The 24,560-nt window shown below is 38.6% G+C and overlaps 1 protein-coding gene across 8 annotated transcripts in view; it reads left to right on the forward strand.

Moving 5' to 3' along the window:
• Positions 1-24,560, forward strand: part of LOC139144969 (ataxin-2-like protein) — a 33,278-nt gene that overhangs the window by 7,550 nt on the left and 1,168 nt on the right. For 2 of the 8 annotated variants that reach the window (XM_070715827.1, XM_070715829.1), the window contains exons 3-18: positions 453-509; positions 4,247-4,318; positions 5,767-5,935; positions 7,268-7,389; positions 7,896-8,209; positions 9,960-10,114; positions 10,471-10,872; positions 12,273-12,337; positions 12,709-12,893; positions 14,401-14,476; positions 16,208-16,466; positions 17,649-17,878; positions 18,712-18,820; positions 19,220-19,909; positions 20,753-20,824; positions 24,280-24,372. In XM_070715827.1, the coding sequence (XP_070571928.1) occupies positions 453-509; positions 4,247-4,318; positions 5,767-5,935; positions 7,268-7,389; positions 7,896-8,209; positions 9,960-10,114; positions 10,471-10,872; positions 12,273-12,337; positions 12,709-12,893; positions 14,401-14,476; positions 16,208-16,466; positions 17,649-17,878; positions 18,712-18,820; positions 19,220-19,909; positions 20,753-20,824; positions 24,280-24,335 (3,033 nt within the window). In that variant the 3' untranslated portion in view covers positions 24,336-24,372. The remainder of the gene's footprint in view (positions 1-452; positions 510-4,246; positions 4,319-5,766; positions 5,936-7,267; positions 7,390-7,895; positions 8,210-9,959; positions 10,115-10,470; positions 10,873-12,272; positions 12,338-12,708; positions 12,894-14,400; positions 14,477-16,207; positions 16,467-17,648; positions 17,879-18,711; positions 18,821-19,219; positions 19,910-20,752; positions 20,825-24,279; positions 24,373-24,560) is intronic. The other 6 variants (XM_070715828.1, XM_070715830.1, XM_070715831.1 and 3 more) reach the window with 3 other exon arrangements.

The raw sequence follows: 24,560 nt of genomic DNA on the forward strand, positions 1-24,560 counted from the left end.
CTTCATTGAACATGCCATAATCCTTCCTAAGGTATATTTGATCTGATTCACATCCGGGTATTGTAGTTCTCCACTGCATGCTGTGATGTTACGGATGATTGCTTGTCCTTCTAACCCTTAAGCTAGAATCAACGTATTCTAGGGAAGTGGAAGAGGGGTGTGGGGTGTCAAAAGGTCAAATGAATATTTCAAGCTGCATTGTGCTGCCTACGACGGACAGTAATGGAAATAGGAGTTCATGATGATGTATGTTGCAGGGCGTCTTTCTTTGAAGACACATTCTATTGCTCACAACCACAGTGTATGTCAACTTTGTCTGTGTATTGCGTTGCACTGTCCCATCTCAAATTACATATCCTGCTTCTGTGCATCACAGTTAGTCATCAAAGTTACCTTTGAATTGATAATCAATGTGGTCTACTGAAAGTGCTCTTTTTTGTTTTTCTTTTCAGAATTTTGAAGGATTATATGCCAATCCACGCTTTAGTCACGTATTAGCTACCATAACAGTAAGTACACACTAAAAATTGTGTTTTCTTTATTTGATTGAGAGCTGTAAGTGGCATTAGTGATATTTAGATTTGTGCATTTCTGTAAAGTGCAGACAGAGAAAATTGCTCTCTACTCTACCAGGTGTGTGGTTGTGTAGGATAAATAAAATTTATCATCAAACTTGCTGTTAATTCGCAAATTTGAAATAAGGTAGGCATTTTCTGTGCGTGAAATAAAAAAAGGCGATTTCCTTTGATCAGTTAAGAATTGTGTTTGAGTAATTAGGTATTTAGTAGGCATCTTTGATGGGTTTGTGAATTTTATGGTTAAATCTCTGTGAAGTGAATTGTACAGTGAAACTCAAATAAATGATTCAGTTGTTTTGGAATGCATTTAGCTTCAGTGTAATTGATATCTGCATTTAAACATCGGTTGACACAAAAAAGCCATGAATTCTGGTCACCTTGGAAATTTTGTCATTCTAGAGGGTATGCAAGTTATATTATGTAGGGCAGTATCTGTTTTGTGTGCTCATGAATCTTAAATGACCTGAAAATATGAACACAAAGGGAATGACCTTCAAATTGAATTTCAAGGAAAGAGACTTTGAAAGCAAAGCAAGCCAAGGTGAAGAGACCTCTGCGGTTTACTGGAAGTTGAAGGACACGTAATTATAGTGAATTTTCCAGTGTGGCTCATAACTCAGCTCTGTGATGATCTTGTTGTGAAATAATGTAGTCTTTTGAATGTATGCAGTGCTAAAATTGTATTCATTCACACACACAAAATAGAGTTCAGTTTGATAATAGACACTCACTGCAAGACTATGTTTATCAACTCTATAACTCTCAGGTTAGGATGTGAGAATTTGTGATTGCGTGAAAACTTCATTCCTGTTGAAATTGGTCAAAACAGTTTATTAATTATCTATTTGTGTATGTAATGTGGGTAGATGTGTGTCTGTGTACTTGCAGTAAATGACCATTGGCTACTGATGGTTCTATTACCTTTTCCAATTCAAAAGGTTCACATTATCTCATGCAGCAGAAGGGTATGCTATTTTGAGCCTGATCTTACAAGTTCCCTTTCTCAGTTCCATTTCTTTGTAATTCTATTCACCGCAGACAGTTGATGGCAAATGCACTGTCAGTAATTTATTCCTTGTCAGACATCTCCCTATAAACTTTCAATATTTTCTATTTTCTATTGATAAATTGGATATTCAAATATGCACAGATTCTGACATATGCGTTTGCAATTGACTTTAGTCCGAGCTTTACTTTCTGCTTATACAAGACGAAATAGGCTAAACTAATGGGTGATTCCAAGCTTAGAATTAAATATTCATAATAAGCATGAATATTGAAAGTTCAGCTTGAGGAAAATACTAGTAGACATACATGATTACAATTGAACTATTAAAAATGTTTTCAATGTCATCTGTCTGGTGTTTGTTTGCATGAATTTATTGATGATGGTGGATGTGTCATCGTCAGCTGTAACTTTTCACTGCAGTGACAAGTCAATTACCAGAGGACAATGGAAAATCAATAAAACATCAGATTTTTCACTGCCAGGTATTATTAGCCTATTGTGCCAAGTAAGAGATTATCGGCAAACATTTTTTTCAAAAAATCTGATGGTTATCTTGATTTTTTAATAGTAAGACCCATGAATTTGCACCTATTGTGTCATTGTAGTAATACGGTATTTGATCACTCTGATAAACACAACCCTCTTTTGAAAATTTTATGAATTAATTGAATCAGCAATGAATGAGGCCACATGTTAGATTGAAATGACTCGAATTTTTGCATCCACCTGAAAGTGCCAGAATAATAACAGAAATTCAAGATCATTGCTCCCCCTTAAAGATCATTAGATGTGATGTCTAATTTCGGTACCTTTTTAGTCCCCACGGACACCGTCCGGGGGGACTTATAGGTTTGGTCATGTCCGTCCGTGTGTGCGTGCGTGCGTCCGTCCGTCCGTCCGTCCGTCCGTTCACGCAGATATCTCAGACATGCCCGGGTCAATTTCTTTCAAACTTTGCACAAGGATAGTACCCTACCCCATACAGATGCACGTCGATTTGTTTGACAATGCGATCAAATTTGGCCGTGTTAGAGGACTTTTTAGTTTTCATCTCCATAGACTCCTATGTATAAGGCAGTCTCCATAGACTCCCATGTATAAGGCAGTCCATAGACTCCCATGTATAAGGCAGTCCATAGACTCCCATGTATAAGGCAGTCCATAGACTCCCATGTATAAGGCAGTCCACAGACTCCCATGTATAAGGCCAAGAAAAATAAAAATTTAGTTTCTCGTCGTTTCATATTGCAAAAAGGATGCAGTGACACAGTTTTTAGTCCCCATGGATGAAGTACAGGGGGCTTATAGATTGGGTCATGTCCGTCAGTGAGTCCATCCGTTCACGCAGATATCTCAGATATTTTGACAAAATGTCACGTGACCTTGGTGACCTTTGACCTCAAATATATATATTTGTCCATAACTCAGTAACCACAAGTGCTACACCCTTCATATATGGTATGATGGGACAGCTTATGACGCCACATATTGTACCTCATTAATTATGTGCATATCTAATTTTGAGCAAGCCAATCGACCTAGAGGTCTGATTTTTGGTATATAGGGATAAATTAGCAATACAATTTTTTTTGACAAAATGTCATGTGACCTCGGTGACCTTTGACCTCAAATATACATATTTGTCCATAACTCAGTAACCACATCCTTCATGTATGGTATGATGGGACACTTTATGACGCCACATATTGTACCTCATTAATTATGCACATATCTAATTTTGAGCGAGCCAATAGAGCTAGAGGTCTGATTTTTGGTATATAGGGATAACTTAGCAATACAATTTTTTTGACAAATGTCATGTGACCTTGGTGACCTTTGACCTCAAATATACATATTTGTCCACAACTCAGTAACCACAAGTGCCAAACCTTTCATATATGGTATGATGGGACGCCTTATGACGCCACATATTGTACCTCATCAATTATGCACATATCTAATTTTGAGCGAGCCAATAGAGCCAGAGGTCTGATTTTTGGTATATAGGGATAACTTAGCAATACAATTTTTTTTCAAAATGTCACGTGACCTTGATGACCTTAGACCTTGATTATAAATATATATGCATAACTCAGTAACCACAAGTTCTATATGCTTCAATTTTGATAGGATATTAGACCTTCAGATTTCACATCTCGTACCTCATTTATTATGCACATATGTATTTCTTGGCTGGCCAACACAGCTAGAGGTCTGATCTTTTTTCCCGATTTAGAACCATAACTTAGACATGCCTCTTGTTATAAATTGGGAAAAATGACATAAACCTATGTGCCCATAGATGTGAACTTATACACTCCAGCGATACTTTTTAATGACCACATTTCCCTGCCCATCAAGACTAATACTCCTTTACAAGTGGGGACTATGTCATTGACAATGACTTGTTCTGACTGAATGGCAGAAAAGCTACATGTAATCACATTCACACAAATTAGGCTCCTCTTCATGCAGTTTTAGCCCTTTGCGACAATTCAGACAATTCAGACACACATGTCCACAATAATCCTTTTATTGAAGAAACCTTGCGATCTATTGTTGAATATAACTAAGCAATAAAAGACTTCCTTCACGGCAACTTGCATTTACTGTTTGAATTTATACTATATATCACATAATTCTTTTTATCCTGCAACAGGGCATTTGTGTGAAAATTCAAGTTAAAAATGGAAACAAATATGAAGGAATTTTTAGAACAGCTTCCTCAAAGGTGAGTGTCTCTCTTGTATTGTTTCATGAAATAGCCTATCTTCTGTATACTTGATGTTCTGAAATTTAGTTGTTCTCTCTGGCAGTCAAAGAAATGGACACTGTTTAGTCAATATTTTATCCTTGCACAGTTTTTTTTCCTGAAAAACAAGTTGACTTTTTCATCGTGTATATTTTCATTTAATTTTTTGAGACCGTATGAATTGCTAGGCAATTTAATACAATTCTGTATAGTTCAAAATGAACACCTGAAACTAGAATTTTGTTTAAAATTAGAGTGGCCAACATGGCGTCATAATCCACCTGATTTACAACTATGCTGTTCTGGCCAGGTGTGGCTTCCTGTTGGACAAATGTCAACCTGTGGGTCTAGAGTGTTCATTATACTTTCTAATCCAGAAAACGTACATGAATGTATTGTAATGAAGGACGTGATGGAACTGTGATGTTTAATATTCCATCGCTGACATTGAAATGTGTTGGTGATGATCGGCACACTTAAGAAAATTCACCATGATCATATCAGTTAATTTTCTGTGCGTGAAGTAGTTTTGTGAAAAGCTTTAGATGCTGGACAGCACTAACAAGGAATGCACTTTAGAAGATGAATTTTTGAACAAATTCTGTATTTGTAATACTATATAGGTAACCTTGAAATAACCCAAGAGACAGCCACAGAAATGAGCAGATCTCTTACATAACAGCTTTGTTTTATGAGTCATTTGAATTACAGTAAATGAAATGAGCTTGTCCTCGACTTGTGTACCCTGTTCACAATACCCCTTTGCAAAGGCACAGCTATGAAGTATATTTTGTCAAACTGTAACCAGAGATGCTGTCACATGTCAATCCAAGTTCTGCGACATTTGTAGCAAAATAAAAAATTTTGAGGGGAAAAAATAGCTATTGGTCACTGGCCTCCTGCAATTTGAAAAAATTCCCTTGTTCTAATCCTACACCAGGAAATCTCCAAGCTTCCCCTCTCCCTGATATACAAACTTTCACTGTCCTTTCCCCATTTCAACAGTCCCCACTGCCATCTCTTCACTTCGTGCTTTTTACACATCCCCACCCCCCCCCCCCCCCGCCCCACCCAACTTTGGTAAACTTCTGCAAACAACCAAATCATACTTCCAGTCAACCAACTGGCCTTTTCTTAGTTGCCTGCTACATGACAGAATGAAATTACCTTGCCTGGTAACCAGCTAACAAGGAAAAATGGCATGCAAGCAGATTTCCTGTCCATTGATACAAAAAAAATTACAGCACGCCCTCAAAAATATAACACATGAACAGCTTTTTGCACCAATAGCTCTATTATTTGCTGTTGATTTCACCTTACACAGCTCCAAACAAACCATAAATGTCGGCAAGAAATAGAAAAAAATGAAAGACCTGGTAAAAGGTTAAAAAATTAAGGTTTCATTCTTGCTTTCTTTCTTTGTGCAGGGGGAGTTTGTCTTGGAAATGGCAACAAAACTCAACGAAGATGTATCCAACCACGAAGTAGCATCATCGGTTCCAAACCGGGAAGACATCATCGAAAAACTCATCCTCAAAGCTCAAGATATAGTATCGCTATCAGCAGAAGATGTAGATCTTGACTATGCAACTAAAGGTATGCCAAGAATGTTGCTTCCCCTTTGGAGTTGATGGCAACTACTTCTAGCTTTGCAGGAAGAGGGAAAGTAGAGGACCTGTGTGGGCTTGTTTCATGTCAGATCAGGGTTGAAATGTAGACAAAAGAGAAGAGAGAAAAATGCTAGTGGTATACAAAAGACATTTTTATTTGTAACTCGGGTTATTGTCATTGTAATCGCCAAGACCAACAAGAACCTATTCATTTGGGTTACTGTTGTCTACTTGTTAAAGTAATTGTTCCATCAGCTGACTGGTCTGTTCTATTGTGATATGAATCTCTGAGGTAAATCTCTGGCAGAAAGTGGCCACACGTCAAAAGGCCCTGGGCTTCAACTTGCACACAGGAGAAAATTTTCCATGTAGATTTTGTAATGAATGAGAAATGTGGCAGAAATGGATCCATATTTGTTTGAAAATTTTCTTTTGCCCTCAAATACTTGAAATTATTCATTCTTGATATCATTCCATCAAGAGTAGATGTCCTAGGTTCAAGAATTTCTGAAGTACATGTGCTTTTGAGTAAGTTAATCTGAACCATTTTTACCACTCGGATTATATGGTGGACATTTTTTTGCTCACATGGCCAATTAGTATCAGATGGCACCAATCACAATGGATATGAATAAACAAACATGTCTTAGAATTAGCCAGGATCTTTGGAATTCAGCTGAGGCTTTCCTTAGGGAGGAAAGTATTCCGATGTGTAAGTGTGGCATGAATAAAGTCACTCTTTCTTGACATTTTTCATAGTAGTGTAAATGCAATACCAGGGTTATGGGGATACACATTGATTTGCATTACTCAGGTCTCTGTGTCTTTGCCACATGGCATATTTCAAGAGCCAAGATTACCAGGTGAAAAACAGGGAAATCACATTAAAGTTGATTCATCTTACATTTTGCTCAAGTCCCAGTTTTGCTTAATGATTGGCCAGCATTCTAATTTGATCAATTTGCCTCAATTGTGACTGCTAGCAATTCGTACATTCTCCTAGACATGTCCACCTCTGTATAGAGTAAAGAAACAAATATCTTTTTCAAAGTCTTTTCCAAGATTACCTCATGCTCTAGATTGTCATTTCTTCAGTCCTTGGCCCTATAGGTATCAGTTTGTGTTGACATTGGATATTTACATGGTGTATATGACATCCTTTGTTTTCCTTTCAAATATATATCTCATAAATCACCTTGTTTTTAAATAAATCTGACAAGACAAAGTTTGCCTTTGACACAAAAATTTTCTCTCAGAAGGATATACAATGGGACTTGCATTTTACTTGTATTTACTTGTATTCATATTTCATACACAGATTCCTTTGCGACTGATGCGATGATCAGCGGCAACAAAGTGAATGGACAAGTTAATGAAAGAGATTTACAACCCTGGCAAGGGGATGCCCAGTCTGAAGACCTCTCGCTAGATTCAGAAACTGTGAGTAGACTTCCTTTGAGCTGTAACTACCCTGTGAATGATAGTGACCACACGAGTAGTGAAATGACAAAACTGCATAGGGACTTTGATTTGTGATTTAAAAAATTAAATCATGACTTGAAAGTTTTGAATTCAATTTATTGCTGATGCTTGCTCTGCAATGTTTACTGAGCATTATGGGTAATTATTGTATTGGCGTGTGCTTTGATTTCTAATCGTATGTATCCTTTGCGTGCTTTTTCGTCTTTTATGGCTACCCATGAACTTATAAGGAGCCAGAGTTTGCGTTTTCCCAAGATGGGCCTGAATAAACAAGCAAACAAACAAACAAATAAATTAATAGGTTTTCTGAAAGATTCACACATGGAAATTCCCATCTAGCTTGCTGAATGTGTCAACATCAATTTCAAAAACCTATTTTCAGTTTGTGTGAACTGGCAAATATTACATTTATATATCACTGTTTATTGACATTTTGTGCAATTCTTGGTTTCTGTTTCTCGCAGTCTAACGGTTGGGATGTGAATGATATGTTCCGTACCAACACACAAAAATTCGGCGTCAGCTCCACCTATGAGGAAAACTTATCACAATACACGACAGAGCTGGAAAAGAAGGACACCAAGGAGTACAAAGAGAGGGAGCAGGAAGCTGAAAGACTAGCCAAGGAAATTGAGTCAAGCCCTGGCCATAAAGTGAGACAAGCGAAAGAAACAGAGGACGGTAGTGAAGAAGACAAATTTAGTGCTGTACATAGGCCGAGCAACAGTGGGGATTCAACGATGTCTGCTAATACTGTGCCTGGTCCAGGTGGTTCAAGGTTAGAAGACTTTCTCATCATTCTCTCATCAGAGTATATATTTACATTCATGTGTAGTCAAAAGGGAATTGTACTTTAACCCTTTAACCACCCTGGTTCGGCCCAAACCCATTGTTATCAATGCATGATTGTGGACCTGTTTACAGGGAAATTGGGGGTGAACAGGTTAAAAAGTATTGTCAAAACCAGAGTACATCCTTGATACAGTATGGGCAAGTTTACCATTTTGGGACAAGTATCAAGAGATATATCAATCGTCTTTTGTATTAGACGCCCCAAGGAATGGAACGTAACTATATTACATGCGAGACTGCCATCTTCCCAGACATGTGGAAAGCTGTTCAACACATGTTCTTGCAGACATGTGGTGATCTTAACAGAAAAGAAAGTTGCTAAGCAAGTGCTGCAAGAAACATAAATGTGGAACAGTATAAGAACAATGACTGTAATAACTTACACTTCTCAATGGCATGCTTGGTTTGGATTTCATTGTACTAACGTCAGTGCCTTTGAAAACTTGAGGTGGCCATACAACAAAAAGAATTCTACCCTCCCCAAACATGAAGAAAGACCGTCCCAGGCAATGTGTAACTTATTTGCCTTTCCATAGGGAATTTGTCTCCCTAATAAATCACTAAAAAAAAATCTTTGAGTACCATTGACCCGTTTCCAGCCAGGTTCATCCGCTACCATTGTGTAAAGTTTGTTTAAACCACTAAAGCGTATGGTGTCCTATAACACACATAGTGATTTATAGATCCCTAGGTAAGATACATAACTGTAACATGATTTTCAAAGACCTAACCTTCGAAACATACCTGACTACAGTAACGCTGTACTTTTGTAAACGTGACAGTAAATGCTGCAGCTTTGTGCCACAATTGATCTTCTTGTCCCTTGGATTTTCATGGTGTTAAATGACCGGCGAAGTTTTAAATGTTTTGATGTGCTGATTGCAATGTCCATCAATAGCATAATGTTATCGCTTTGGAGATATCTTGACACTTAGCGTTCACCTCTTGTGTCAGAAGGTATCACAATATTCCTTCAAGTGTCCTGTGAACAGTAGAGCTCAATGTAAGGTGCTGTAAGTTGTCATAATTAGTTCTTGGGAATGGTTGAAATTGAAAGACAATCTGCACAGCTGAAGTTGCTGGAAGATTATTTGCAGCCATGCTTCTTAGCAAAATAAAATATTCACATAACAGTTTGCTGAAAAAAGGATGCAATTCTTGAAAATCATTTGCATGCCACAAGAAGAAGAAAAAGTTTATCAAATCTTGAAAAGGACTTCATGTTGACATTCTGATCCGACAGGAGATAATGACCTATTGCTAAAATATGTGTGCATTCTTTATCATTGGTTAAGGTAGTATGCACTTCGAAATTAAAAGACTAACTTTTGCTCAAACTTTCCTCCCGGAAACTTTCAACCATTCTCTTTCAAAATCAAAAATACATATCAGCGGTCACCCTGCAAATTTTGGTATTGTTGAAACAAATTTCCTTAAAGTTACTGATGTTTGAAATTCAAATGGCAGCCTTCTCTGTGTTGGCTCTAAAAAGAAAAATCAAAAGTTTCAAGTATAAAAAAAATGGTGAAAACGTGCATCATTCCATGAGCTTCAAAATGAGCCCCTACAAGTGATAGTCTAAAAAACTATTGTAAAAGTTTGAGAGTCACAATACATGACCTCAAGGCACGTTCTGTCTTAACTCAATCCCAATATCTGACCATTGTGTGTTGCAGGTATGTTCCTCCACCACTGAGGAAGCAGGGTGGGCCTTACCACCAACAGTACAGGAGACCGCCACCTCAGCAAGGGCAGCAACCATACAGAAATCAGCATGTACACAGAGATCATCATGGGCTGGACACTGTACAGACAAATATCAACGGTGGAGGTAAGAAGAGCGCATATTTATATGCTACATATCCTATGCAAAAAGTACTCTTGTATTTCTGTAGAAAGGGCCAAAACTGTTTACCGATATATGGTTATGCAAAGGTTTTCTACATATAAAATATATTGGATGGATGGACATGTAAGATTACTCACACATACTGTTAGAAAAGTGGGAATTTGAATATTTTTGTTTCCCATGGCAGTGAAGTCAAGTTATATTCTTCAAGAAACAGACTAAAATATTTCTACTACAGAACATTCAATGCTATATTGTGGAAAAATGTGTCCAATAAATTGCCAATAGAATGTTACCATTGTGAGGGACTAACTTTCTGTCATTGGGAACGTCTTCAGTTGATAGGAATGATAGGAAAGCCTTGGACAGTGGGAGAAACACACCAACCAGTGTTGCCCCACCGTTAGCTTATCATGGTAGAAAACTTAGTGATGTGGTCAGGGGAGCCCCAGCATCAGCTGAAGTGAAACCGGCAAGTCAGCCACCTACCTCTAGTATTAGTAGTAACCCAGCACCACCAGCAGCAGTGCCAGCATCGGTACCGACGCCAGCTGTTGTGGCAACAGCCGCTGTCACTCCAATACAACAGCAACCGCAGCCAGCGCCACCCCAACCTCAACAGCTGCCGCAGTCACCACCACAGCAACCACAACCCCAGCCGCAGCCTCAACCACCACCACCGCAACAGCCAGACAGTGGTGCAGCAGCAAATCCCTTAGAGAAAAAACCAAATGCAAAATGTAAGTACAAAAAAATTTCTCATCTTTGCTATCTTTAGAGCATTGATCAACCTTTGAACCCACGGTATTCAAAAATATTCAGGTTGTCATTGATAGTCAGCCAACGCAGGTAGGAGTTCACAGTGGGTATTGCCACGTTCATGGATGAGACATGGGAAAATGTTGGTCAATCTGGCCATATCAGTCTGTCACTGTAACTATTTACCCTAAAATCCCAAGGAAAATAGGGTAACTGTAGAAAAAGTTACGTGAGGACAATTTTGTTCAGGATTTCAATTTACCATCATTAACAAAAGATTTTAGTCCCTTCTTGTGTGTGCTTCATGTGAATCCTTATAAATGTGTGTCATCCTTCATTTTTCTTTCTTCTCTTCAAGGCATACTCCTTGGCAGTGAATGGCGCTTAAGGTTCCAAGACAAGAAATCGACCTTTCAAAGCTAACGATTCTCTATTGGTTAATAAGCTCAGAACCCCCGTATATTATATATTTTCCAAAAGCCTAGATATAGGGGAACATTTTTGTTACCATAGTGTCACCATTGTTTGCATAACGATCACGTGATAGGTAATTTGCATAACCTTTCAAAAATCGGTTTTCCCTATGATTTGTTTCAATGCTCTGAGATATATGACTGAAATTTGTGTGAGTGCAAGCTCTCTCAGGGATCTTTAAAAGTGTCTCAGAATTTTTTTAAACCTCCTTAAATAATTTTTATGCCAGAAAAACTTCCAGAGCAGCGAATTTAACCCTAGTTAATTTCTTTAAAATTGTGCTAAAAAAAAACTAAGCAAGATATAAAAAATCTGAGACACACTTTAGAAGAGCGTTGTGACAGCTTGTATTCCAGCAAGTTTGAGTCAGATATTTTGAAGTATTGAGACAAAACATAGGGAAAACCGATTTTTGAAAGGTTATGCAAATTACCTGTCATGTGATAGTTATGTAAACAATGGTGACACTGTGGTTACCAAATTGTTCCCCTATATCTAGGCTTTCAGAAGATGTATAATTTAGGGGGGTTCTGAGCTTATTAACCACCAGAGAATTGTTAGATTAAAAAGGTAAATCTCTTGTCTTGGAACCTTAAAACTGTAAAGTGCAGCTTGCACCATATTAATAAATAAATATAAAGTTACTACCATAATTGTGCAGCTGTTGTGAGATATAGTTGAGCCATTGCTAGAGTGAGACAGGAGTATGTTCAGTGATTTTACAAAGAATTGGGCATGCAAGCAGTGGTTTTGGAACCCCAGTACCTTTTCTGTTGTCCCCGAAAACAATTGCATTGAAATATGAAAAGGTGAAATTTCCTGACAAACAAAATCATTGATATGTTTCATGATCTTGACAGCTTATTTGTAGATCAACTGACTGATGACAATACTTTCTTCCTTGCAGCACGTAATGATATTACTGAAGAGTTTAAGAAGTTTTCAAAAGATTTTTCCATTAGGGAACAAAAGGTAAGATCATTACATATTGCCTAAGCCTCTCACCCCGTTTCCTTTGTATAGGTTCAACAGTGATATAGAAAACCAATGGGTTTTACCTGGCTGTTGGGGATGTTTTAATCCCAAGTCACATACACATGAAGTATTGGTTGAAAACCTTTCCTATATGGCAGATGGTGCAATAGCAGCGAATTCTTAGATTTTGAATTCTGCCATCATGACAGAGGTGTTAGGGATAGCTGTTTTGTGCTAGAATTAATACAAAAATCCAGGCTCTTTGAAAGATGTGGAAATTTCAAAATGTTCTCACCAAATCCAGCCTGTCAGAGGTGACTTCCACATCATGAATTCACTGGTTTTGTTCCTTTTTTTTTCTATGTCAGGACATGCCAGAGTCCAGTGGGAAGCCCAAAGAAACAGAAAATGAAAATCCCAAGGAGAGTAAAGAAGTGAAACCAGTGGAAACCAGTGTAGAACAAACTGCCAGCAGCTCGGATGTTCCCAAAGATTCACCATCTCCAAAGGCAACCTCAACCAACAAAGACAAAGAGACACCAAAGGTTGATGAGTAAGTTGTCATATCCTCTTTTATATATACTTAATATGAATGAGAAGTTCTGTCAGAAATTAGTGGTCCTGGTATATTCTCTGAGAAGTTTGAATACCCTAGCTTATGCAGCCTGACTGCCACTCAAGAAAGACAACTACGTGTTACTTTCTTGGGAGGGATTACCAGTCTTCTGTATTTGATGTGTACTTGTGAAGAAAACTTGCCTCTTGATTATAAATCAATAAGTGTTATTGAACCGTTCAGAACTGACTGTAAACGTGTGCTTTCAAAATGATTTTAGAGTCATTGACTCATATGAGTCACAGTTCTTCCGTAGTAAGGAATGGCATCATCACAAAAAACACAGTCCAACCAACCATTAATTACCTCATAACAACTCACAATACTATTCACCAAGGTTCTGTTATTGGTGTCAACAACACATGAACTGAGCATGTTGTTCTTGAGCCACTGTGAAAAATTTTTTTTTTGCTCATATTTAACCTTGGAGGGCAGATGCTATCAAAGATATATGTCCCACAGTTTACATTTCAATATATCATAAAGACAGATATACAGTAATGGTATGGTTTATAACAGAGAATTTTTATACCAGCCAATAAAAGTATCTATCATAGAAATGCGTTGGGTGCTAACATATATCCATAGACCCAGATGTACTTGATCCCCACAAAGATATTGATTTTATTTAAACTTGGACTGCAGCTGTTATGAAAGACAGATGTCCTATAGTCAGCATTCCTTGGTATCACTTAGGCAGATACAGCAGTGTTATGATGATAATATATACAGAGTGCCAGCTAAGGCACTCAGTCCAGATGTGGCATAGATTTTCAGCGAGTCAGACAATTCATTCTTCAAGAGGGGAGGACAAATACAGGGGGATATGTAAATGAATGAATTGTACGGCATCAACTTCTTTTGGAATGCTGTATGTTCTCCAAGATATGTGTCACTCAGCAATGCCTGCAATGCATCTTAGTTTACATTCTGTACACCAATTCTTGATTTTACAATGCAGATATTAATGTAATATTTCAACACTCTTAATAAAAGTAATTTTTCCTCTGTTATCACCGAGGCTTTAACAAGTTGATAGAGATGTAGTTCAACTTATAAAAAGAACCATATTTTGCTGTTGTACAATGTCTTGCATTAAGAATGTGTTCTTAAGACCAAAACAGAAAATAGCTATAAGCAGCTGATCAACCATTTTGAAAGTTAACAACACTCATGCAGTATAAAGTCACATTGTTTTCTGGTGTTGCAAATTTTTTTTGCACCACTTGCTGAATGTGCATATTCAGTTAGGAAAGTATGTAGAGGAATTATTTTCATGATAATTTGACAGGACCAGATCATTGCTGGTAGGTTTCAGTATTGCAAACTAGCTCTCCAGTGGAAATTTGATAAATTCAGCAGTCATCTCAGGCCAACACATCAGATCTGTCACTGTAGACTTCATGAAAAATGCTAATTTTTTGTCTGAATGGATCTTCTTCAGTGTAACCAAGAAATCTAAGCTGAACCCTGAAGCCAAGGAGTTCAAGTTTAATCCTCAAGCAAAGCCGTTTGCTCCGGTAGGTATAATTGTTGAACATCTCAGAGCATGAGAAAGTGCCATGCCGAGTCATTACTTTTTGTTAGCTCATATTTGGTTTTATATATAAATACCAAAAAGAGCTTATATGATGAGTCTGAGTGGCGTCTGTGTCTGTATATTTGTGGGTATGTGCGGATGTATGTCTGTCACACACAAAGGCTCCCATACCGCCAAAGCTACCATCTCAGTATTTGGTGTACAGGTAGATGTAGGGGTTGAGATGTGAATTTGTTCAAATTAACACATCAGTGTGAAAAATGTGCAAATGAGGTAAGAAAAAGGGAAATACTGCAAGTGTGCAGGAGTGGTGGCAGTGAACTGAATCAACCCACACATCTGAATAAGAGGACTTTGACCTTTAATGTATTTGTATGCAGGGTACCTATTATGTTTGGGAGTGATAGCAGTAACTGAAACAGCTAATTTGTCATTTCCTGTCATTGTTTATGAACTGTGACATATTAACAGATCTGCTGAAACCATATGGATGTCTATTTTTGTACATCCATGGTAGAAAGATTCTCCTGCTATGCATGTTGCTAAAGTTGACCTTCAGTACCTAAAGTTTCAGACCTTATTTACTTTTGTCATTCTTAATTTTCTGGTTTAAATATTTCTTGTTGTTTTTCTGGTTGTATTTCTTGTTGTTTTTCTGGTTGTACTGTGCAGAAATTGTCATAAAATCAATGCATAATTTTCCTGCACTGAACAGATAGAAATAACACTTATTGTTGATCTTTGGTATGTACCAATTCTGATCAAATTTGAGCGACACCGTATAATTGCGGTATTTTTTTAGTATTGTTGTTTCTGCATTAAGGTAGAATGTGCCTCGAAATGAAAGACTTGAACTTTTGCCAAATTTTCCTCAATGAAATTTTCAACCACTGTCTTACCAAATCAAGAATAAAAATTGGGTCACCATGCAAAAATTTTGCTCTAGAGGAACAAATTACCCAACATTTAATGATATTTTAGCTTCAAAATGGCCACCATCCCTGTGTTACATATAATTCCGTAGGGGAAAATAAAATTTTCTTTTTTCAAAAAACTGAGACAGTGAAAATTGTTCCTATTCCCAAAGCTTTAAAATGAGCCCCCACAAGTGGTAGATCAAAAAAGAATTGTGAAAATCTTAGAGTCCAAATATCCATCCCAAATGTGCATTCTACCTTAAGCAGTGTAATCATAGCTGAAAATCCAGAATATGTGCAGGGTCAAAGTTTGTTTCAAATTGACAATGCTTCATCATCAGAAAGTATTCAAGGCAGTTATCATCATGACAGTATCTGTAAGGAGGAGTTCAGATGCCATACCTTCCTTCATGTAGTATGCAAATCCAATGACTTGTCAATTGAGAATATTCATGTACCTCGGTTTGTGCATTACTCACCTTCCCTTCTGACAAATTTGCTTTAGTTCAATCCATTAAAGGCATACAGTCACCTGTAATCTCAATATGTCCATATATGGTCAAGGGGGCGTTCCTTGGTATTCAAAATGCCCATATGATGGGGCAGCGGCCACCCGCCTAAAATCTGTGATTGGTTAGATTTTCTCTTTCCATGGTAACTGTGGCAAAATTTGAACAGGTGACAGTACACCTTTAACTTGTTCCTGTTGGACTGTCTAACAAGGTACTTCAAAATAGGGGTGAAACAAAAACCCAGACAAGACCTGTATAATAAACATGGACTCTGTTTTCCAGAAGGCGCCCATGACGAAAACACCAACTCCTCCAAGACCACAGCAGCCTAGTCCCGGAGTGATGGCAGCCCCGCAGCAAGGCATGAATCTGTCTCACATAGCAGCCATGGGACAGCCAGTATATGCAGGGATGTCACAGCAGTACACTGTGATGACAAGCACCCCTATGCAGGTCACTATGCCAGCTGCTCCCTCTAGTATAGTCAACCCAGGAATAGCCCAAGTGCAACAACAAAAACAAAGTGGTTTTCCAAAGAGGCGTGAGTGTTCTTTATTTATTTGTGTCAAGATCCAGGCATTACAGGTGTAGACCATATGAAAGTCAAATACTAGGACACCCAATTTTCAGGGTAGAGTCTTCATCGATCAAAGTACTTAAAAATGTGTGACAGATAACAAATGACAGATAACGGATTTCACCAGAATACAGAGTTACTGTTTTCAGTGCAAAGATCATCTCAGCGTTAAGGCAGGTAGACTCAAAGATTCAGTTGTGTATGGGTCTCGGCCAACTCAACCCAAACCATGACTGAAGGTGCCAACAAAATCTTTTTGGAACAAATCATATTGTATAGTTGAGTTTATTGACAGCATATTGAGTAAGAAGACTGCCCCCATGTCTGCTGGTGGGGATGATAGCATGCTCTGTTATTGTGTAGCCAGGCTTGATAACTGTTTACAGTAAATGAGGCTTAACCCTTTGAGTGCCAAAGTCAATGTTTGTCACCTTTATAAAAAAAACTACCCCAGTCAATTTGTTTTCAAATTTTTGCCAAAATTTTAATAAAGAACTGCAGCCGATGAAATGCCATGTCCATTTGGTTCAAAATTATCAAAATTTACCGAAAAATTCATAAAAATTGGTAAAATGTTGCATTAAAATTTTGATGGGAAAAATTACAGAAAAATTTTTAAAATTGGTAAAATGTTGCACTAAAATTTTGGTTGGAAAAAATACAGAAAAATTCATAAAAATGGTAAAATGTTGCATTAAAATTTTACTTGGAAAAATTACAGCACTCGAAGGGTTAAACTTCATTTTTTTTTGAGTATTTGACAAGCCTGTGCTGTCAGTTGTGGATTGTAGTTCATATCTTTGAGTTCACTGCAGTAACCTTCACTGCACTGTTGGTTGTTGTTGTGTATGTAGTTAGTGGAGATCTAGTCACAACTGAATCTTTCAGTCTACAAGGCAGGAAGATAGCATTTTTCAAATCATCACTGGTGTGTTTCACTGTTGGCTGCGAACATGTCGATGAAAGACCATGTGGCAGAGCAATGTCATTTGTTAGAGACAAGGTTGGTTTCAATATCGAGACTGGGTATTTGCTGGGTATTCATTTACAACAGAGAATATGAAAATATCAATTATTCTGTTATTTGTAAGTAGTTTGGAATCATTTGGTGTGAATTACAAAAACTCATTGGCTTGACTCTTGCAGCTCCCGCTTTAATGCCTCAGCGACCGCCTCAACATCACCATGAGATGTCTGCAAGTCACATGATGCAGGCGTCTGCAGCCACAGGTCCACCCATCATCGCACCTGTTGGGTACTCCCAAGCTCAGCTGATGCCATACCCAGCTGCTCAGCCACATGCCCAGGGGACCATCATGAGTCAGATGATACCTCAGCATGTACAGTATCAGCCCAACATACAGTATACACAAAAGGTTGGTAGTAGTTGTTGTGTTGTGGATGGGACTCTCCACAATCATATGTACAGCCTCACTAAGTACCTGCACTGTTACAAATCAAAATAAGTGTCCCTTAAATGTATACAGTCACCTGTAATCTAAATATGCCCATATATGGTCAAAGGGGCGTTCCTTGGTATTCAAAATGCCCATGTGAGGGCGCTGTTTTTAAAAAGCAGCCACCCTCTTAAAATCTGTGATTGGTCAGATTTCTTTTTCCATGGTAACTGTGGCAAAATTGGAACAGGTGACAGTATACCTTTAATGAAAGCTATTCCAAGAGTAGAGTAGAAGCCAAGTTCTTGCGAAGTGTTGAAATACAGCACTGGGTCCTTGCTTGCTATTGAATTATTTGTAGCTGACATTTTCCTTATTTTCCCTTACTGATAACAGCCCTCATATTATGAAAATATCGAGTTAGACCCACGAAAGAATTGTGGTATTGTTCCTGTACAGGAAATTTGATATTGATGGCCTTTGATTGGCTGCAAAGATATTAAGATAGTTATCACTTTCTTCATGTTCTCATTATGAGCAACCAACTTCCAGCCCACCTCAGTATTTCTGATTTGTTTTGTTAAAAAATCCATATTTTAATGATGTTGTACACTGTGTGTTCAATATCTAGCCATGACAGAACGCTCTATTTGAAATAAAAATAAGACAAAATCTGTATCAACATCATGCACCAGCAGGACACATTTGCTTTCGCTGGAGCTCTCATTTTTCATTTATTTTGTATTCATTGTTTTGAAACAATATCTGTTTATCTTCTTTGTTTGTTTGTTGTCTGTGTATTTCATCTACAGCCCCAAATGTATAGAATGATTACACCTCAAGGACAGTTGACGTCACCTCATCACCAAGGGCAACACCCTTTCCCTCAAGAAATCCAGACCCCAGCCACTCAAGTCTATGGTACGTAAATTTTATTATGTGGATGTTTCTGATGCATGTGCCAAATCATTGACGTATAGCGCTGTATATTTCAGTCTTTAGAATGCTATATATAAATTTCAGTTATGTCAAAGATGTGTGCTTGTTTTCGGAAAAATGTTTATGATTGAGAAGGCATTGCTTGCATACACATTGGTCATTATGCCATTGTGCTGAGACACTCAGTGCTGATAAGATTGCCATCCAGGACACCCCCAAGTTCAATGTGTTTGTCTCCTATGGATATGTACATGTTCTTGATCGCATGTTCTTCTGTAGTATTCCCCTGTTACTTAACAAATCTCTTTGACATAACATTCCTCAGTAGAGTTCTGTGAATGTGCTCAGCTTGATTGTCTCATCTTGATGTTTGTCTTGCAGTGTCTCCAGGGTCTGGTATGTCGCAGGTACCCCAGCCACACCCACAGGCTCAACACCAGCATCAACCCCAGCCACACCCTACTCAGCCACAGCCCCAGCCACACCTGCACCACCCACACTCCCAGCAACGGCACACACCCCCACAGCAGCCCAACCAGCAACAGGGACAGAACCCACAGCACCAACAGGGACAGATGGCAGGACAGCAGCAGCAAGCACAGCAACACAATCCACACCCAGCGCCTAGTCCGGTGCACCAGGTGCCACACACAGGCCAGCCAACTCCAGCCACGCACTTAGCACACCAGCCTCACCAGCAGCAACAGATACTGTACCAGCCAGCCCCTCAACTTCCGCATCCCCCACAGACACTGCAACACACACCACAGTCGCCACAGGGCATCCACCCTCCACCACCGCCCCAGCAAGCACACTCACAAGCACCACCTCACCAGATGCAACCAGTGCCAGTTGCCACACACACAGGGAATGCACATATCACCACTGTCACACCGGTCCACCCACAGCCCTACCCCCACACACAGCCCCCGATGCACTCACAAATGATGATGGTACCGCAACAACAGGGTCATGGACATGCACATAGTCCCTCAGCCGCCGGACATACTGGTGCCGCTGGTGTCGTTGCTTCAAATCCCCCTACACAAATATCTGCTCCTTACTTACAAGGTGGGTAGATTTATAGTTTGTGCCATTGTCCGTTTTCATTTGAAATATTTTGAATGTTGTGATGTACTTTTTCATGCAAAGTTGTGTATCTGTCTTGTTATTGTCTCTGTGATATTTGTATGAAAATTATATGTGCACCGGCTGTGCATGCAGGTACTTTTGAAACGTATTGTCAAATTTTCTTGACACAATCCACTTGTAGGTAAGTTCAACTGAACTGAATTTTATGGCTGTGCAAGCAGCGGACATTGACAAAGGGTATTTTATGATACAAGCAGTTCATTTGCCTGTGTTACAGTTATGCTGTCAGCATTGTCCTAGATCCACAACTGGTGATGTTTTATCGTTGCGACTGCTCGGCAGAAGAGAGCTTGACTATCAACAGCTAAAACCTCATAATCGTATCTAAATATGACTAAAATGTTGAAAGCATTCAGTAGGGTGTGCATGCGCTTTTTGCCATATGCTGTCTTGTGATATATTTTACTGATTCAGTTGTTCAAAGTACACAAGCCTTTGTAGATGTCAAACTTGTCTTGTTTTCAGCTGGTAGTGATTTTAGAGAAATCCATGTTTACCTTATATATGAACGTTTAGCAGATGGCTAGATGCTTGTATGTATACAAAGTGAACAAAGTGAATCAGCAATCTGCTGTCTTTCCAAGTAATTTTACTTTCCCTCGCCAAGGAAGATGCCCCATGAACAATATCAAAAATATTAAAATGTATTGCAAAGGTTTTACTTGGTGTGCAAATTCCCCGTTTCATGTATAAAATTTATGTGAAGTTGGTACAATTTTTTTTTTCTTTTTTCTTCTTTTTTGTTTCATTTTATTGTTCCAGTTGATGGCAAGGTTATGGTGCTAACAGAGGGTAATGCTTATTACAGTGCAGCGCCCAGACTCGGTTCACCAGGTGAAAAAAAAAATGTGAAACTTCACCGTTTCCCAACTCAAACTGACACCAATATCAAAAATCCAATCTCATTAAGTGTACTCTATGATTGCAATCAAAGCCAATGTTTCCACGACAAATTTCAGGTGCATTATGGAGGCATGCTGGTCTTAGAAGAAAGGCCCTACCCTTGTCGTCAAAATATTGTTTCTTGTTCAGAACTAGCCGACATTCAATGTTTGTTTGTTTACTCAATCAGTTGTTTTACTTGCCCAGACAATTCAGTATGGTTTGCATGTAAAGCTATATATCAAATAAGATTATTTTTTCCTTGAAAATTTTGATTTTGTGCAAATCAAGATGTTTATGTCCTCCAACATTGTCTTCTATTGTGTAAACTTGTCAGTCCTGCACTCTTAAAAAGATTGAATGAAAAATGAGAGGAAATATTAGATAACGGTTCAACTGCTATCAGAGAAGGAGGACGATGTGTGATGGCACTGTACATATTTTGAAACCCTGAGAAACAAATGAACATCAGAAAATACGTACAAATTTGCAAGCCAGTACCTGCATACCTCCTTGCACCTAGCTCTAGCTGTTTACAATATTATTAGTAGAAGTGGTGTTACGGATTTTTCAGTGTGCTGGATATCTGTTTCTCGCCTCCTAATCACATATCATTAACAAGATGTAGTTCCCAACGTTAATTCAAACACTCCATCGGGTTGTGGGTTTTCCTCCACAAGCATGTTTACAAATAACTTCACGTTTTCTTTCTTGAGAAAATAATCATTCACTGTAGATGCATATCGATACCTGTGCACATCTGCCTTCCCCCCAATTACACCTCCATCGTGCGTGGTTCATCTGCGTGAGATCTAAATGACATGGAGAAGTTACAATGGCAATAAGAGAGATTTAGGCAAACACCCTTGAAAAAATATCAGAACTCAGAATGTAAAAAATCTGAATGCTTGGTATCAGTGCAGTTGTATAGGTATTAGAAAATCAGATGTATTTATAGGAGTCCCCCTTTGCTGACGTAACATTAATCGTAGAAAATCTGCCACCTAAGACTGTCTCTGAATAGACACTTTGAATAGAAACAACTAACTTGTGATCAGGTTTGTCTGATTCACATATTGCTTGGTCTTGACAAATGAGTGAATTGGGGGCTACAATATTAATTATAATAATATTTGTTTTCACTGTGCATGCCGTGTTTGTCACGTTACAACTTGGTTAGTGTCAAAAGCTATGTGTAGAACAAACTGATGTCTTTGAGTGACATTGATGTCTGTATGAAAGCTTGTGCTGCTATATCTACCTTACCCACCTCAGAGTTGTAGAAAAATGTGAGCCAGGCCAAGGACAGGCTTGCCTGTGCTGTCAGTGCACCTTGATGTCTTTGCAGCAGTGTAACAATGTTACTCTCCCACTGATTCAACAGTGTTCACTTGATGGCATAATATTTGACATATTATAATGTATTGGTACAGAGTTGATCCTGGGAATTTTCAAATTGACCTAAAGGATTTGTGGATATCAGACAAATTTGAAGGTATTCTGCTGTAGAGTCCTTAACCTGTTCACTGCCATTGTTTGGCCCAAATCCTTTGTTACCTGTATGCAGGGAATTAGGGTTGAACAAGCTTGGACACCTGTAGGGTAGACATAATGCTTTGTATCAGACAGATTTCCCATGTCAGATGACGACATTTTCCATATGGCCATTGCCTATGATAGCCTATGACTGTTTGCGTGAATGCCGGCATATCTACAATTGAAATGTGTACAGGATATTTATATATCTACCCAGTTTAATCCTTGCTTAACCCCTTGCTGTTTCAAAATTGAAATTGTCCTGCTTGTGTCTTGATCTTTTTTCCACATTATTCTTTTTTCCACATACATCATGATATATCTTGTCTCCATATCCTTCTTTCATCTACATACATACACTATTACTGCTTACCCTGTCAATTCAATATGGTATATCCTATCCACATTCTTGTTGACGTTTGAACTCACTTTAGTCGGTTGTCTCAGTTTCAGCCAAGCATCCCATCTTTTCCTTCCCTCCTCTCTCCCCCACTCCTCTGATCCATCACCGTGTCTGTTTCATGTCCCTTATCATGTCACTATCATAGACAGTAGAAGCAAGGCCTACTGTCTATGCTTCTGTCCACAGTCCCACCACCACCACCTGTCTAGAAACGCTTGTTGTTTAAGATGTAGTTTACTCCTACTGCAGGGACAGGACTTAAGACAAATTGATCTCAGAACTTGTCACCCCTTTTTCGAGAAGTGAGCAACTTACAAAACTTGGATAAATTAGTGATTCATAGTTTTAGAATTGTAATAAATAGTTCTTCAAATGTGCTAGGTCAAAAATGTCAACTTCAAAATGGAGAAACCTTTGAACACTATCATATTCTGTTTGATTTCACATCCTTTGTAGAGTGATTACAATTTAGCAATTTTGTCACCCCTTGTACTTTTTACTCCGAAGTGCAGCGTACAGCATACACAAAACTTGAAAAGGTCCAAAGTTTGGAGTCTGGCTGTTAATAGTAAAACAGGCTTCAGTTTTTGGATATGTTGTACTGGCAGGATGGAAAACATGAAAATGTTCTAATTTCAGGGGTAAAAATGAAATATACACAGCATTTTCAAACAACGTAACTGTTTATTTACCCGTATCTAGCTCTGTCCCAAAGAAACCAGCTGCGTTTCTAGACAGCGTTGGAGGCAGTGTGTTCAATCACAACAATCTAGTGATGGGCATAGCTTATATGGACATGTAGACTGTGTGCGTTTGGTGTATCTGTCACTGTGTAAAACTCATTGTAGCAATGAGTGATGTAATGTTGCATGCCTTTACATTTTTCTTCACTGTTTGCTATTTTTATTAATACAGCATGTAATAGGGTTTACACTAACCATGGAGGTCTTGTTTGTACCTCCATGCACTAACCAACCATTTGAAACACATTTTGTGTCAAAGTGCATTTAGATAGAGATGCACCTTTACAGATCAGACCAGTTTAACCAAAATCTTGCTGGTCTATATTTGCGTAATGTTTGCATTTTAGAAGCGAGGCTGAGCACAAGAAGTAAACTGTTTCGGTCAGGAAGCCACTCGGCCTATTTCCAAGTCAAGAGTAGATGTTTTATCCAATCATCAGTCCACAAGACAATGACAAATATCCACAACCACTCAGTGGTATGGCCTAGCCATAGAAACAGCAACTGTGTCGAGAACCATGATATTATGAACAATTATTAAGCTATTAATCTAAAATTTCTTTACCAAATCAGCCCTGGTCTTATGACTTGCAATGTACATTCTTTTAGAGGCACAGCATTTACTTCATCAACAAACCCATCCACCATGATCTCAAAACCAAAATTGTAGGACTGAAATACCACCGGTGTAGTTTTACTAATCTCTCCCTTTCATTGAACTGCAGGACCCCCTCACACCCAGCCTCCACCAGTCCATGGAACCTACCCTCAGAACAATTAGGCAGAGACGTTAGCAGGTCACTGTTATTCACACTGAGGTAAGTGAATGTTTCACAGCATTGAACCCTTGTGAAAACATGCACCAGCCACCCAAGCATGATCTCTCGTTACAATTTCCATCCTTTAGTAATGTTACTGCTTCCCAAATGGCTAGGACTAGGCCTGTGAAATTCTGATAAGCCAGCCGTAAAACAAAGACTCTGTCTATGCATAAACTTGTCATCGG

The sequence above is a fragment of the Ptychodera flava genome, chromosome 12, assembly GCF_041260155.1.
Source record: "Ptychodera flava strain L36383 chromosome 12, AS_Pfla_20210202, whole genome shotgun sequence".
In the NCBI taxonomy this organism is placed as follows: domain Eukaryota; kingdom Metazoa; phylum Hemichordata; class Enteropneusta; family Ptychoderidae; genus Ptychodera; species Ptychodera flava.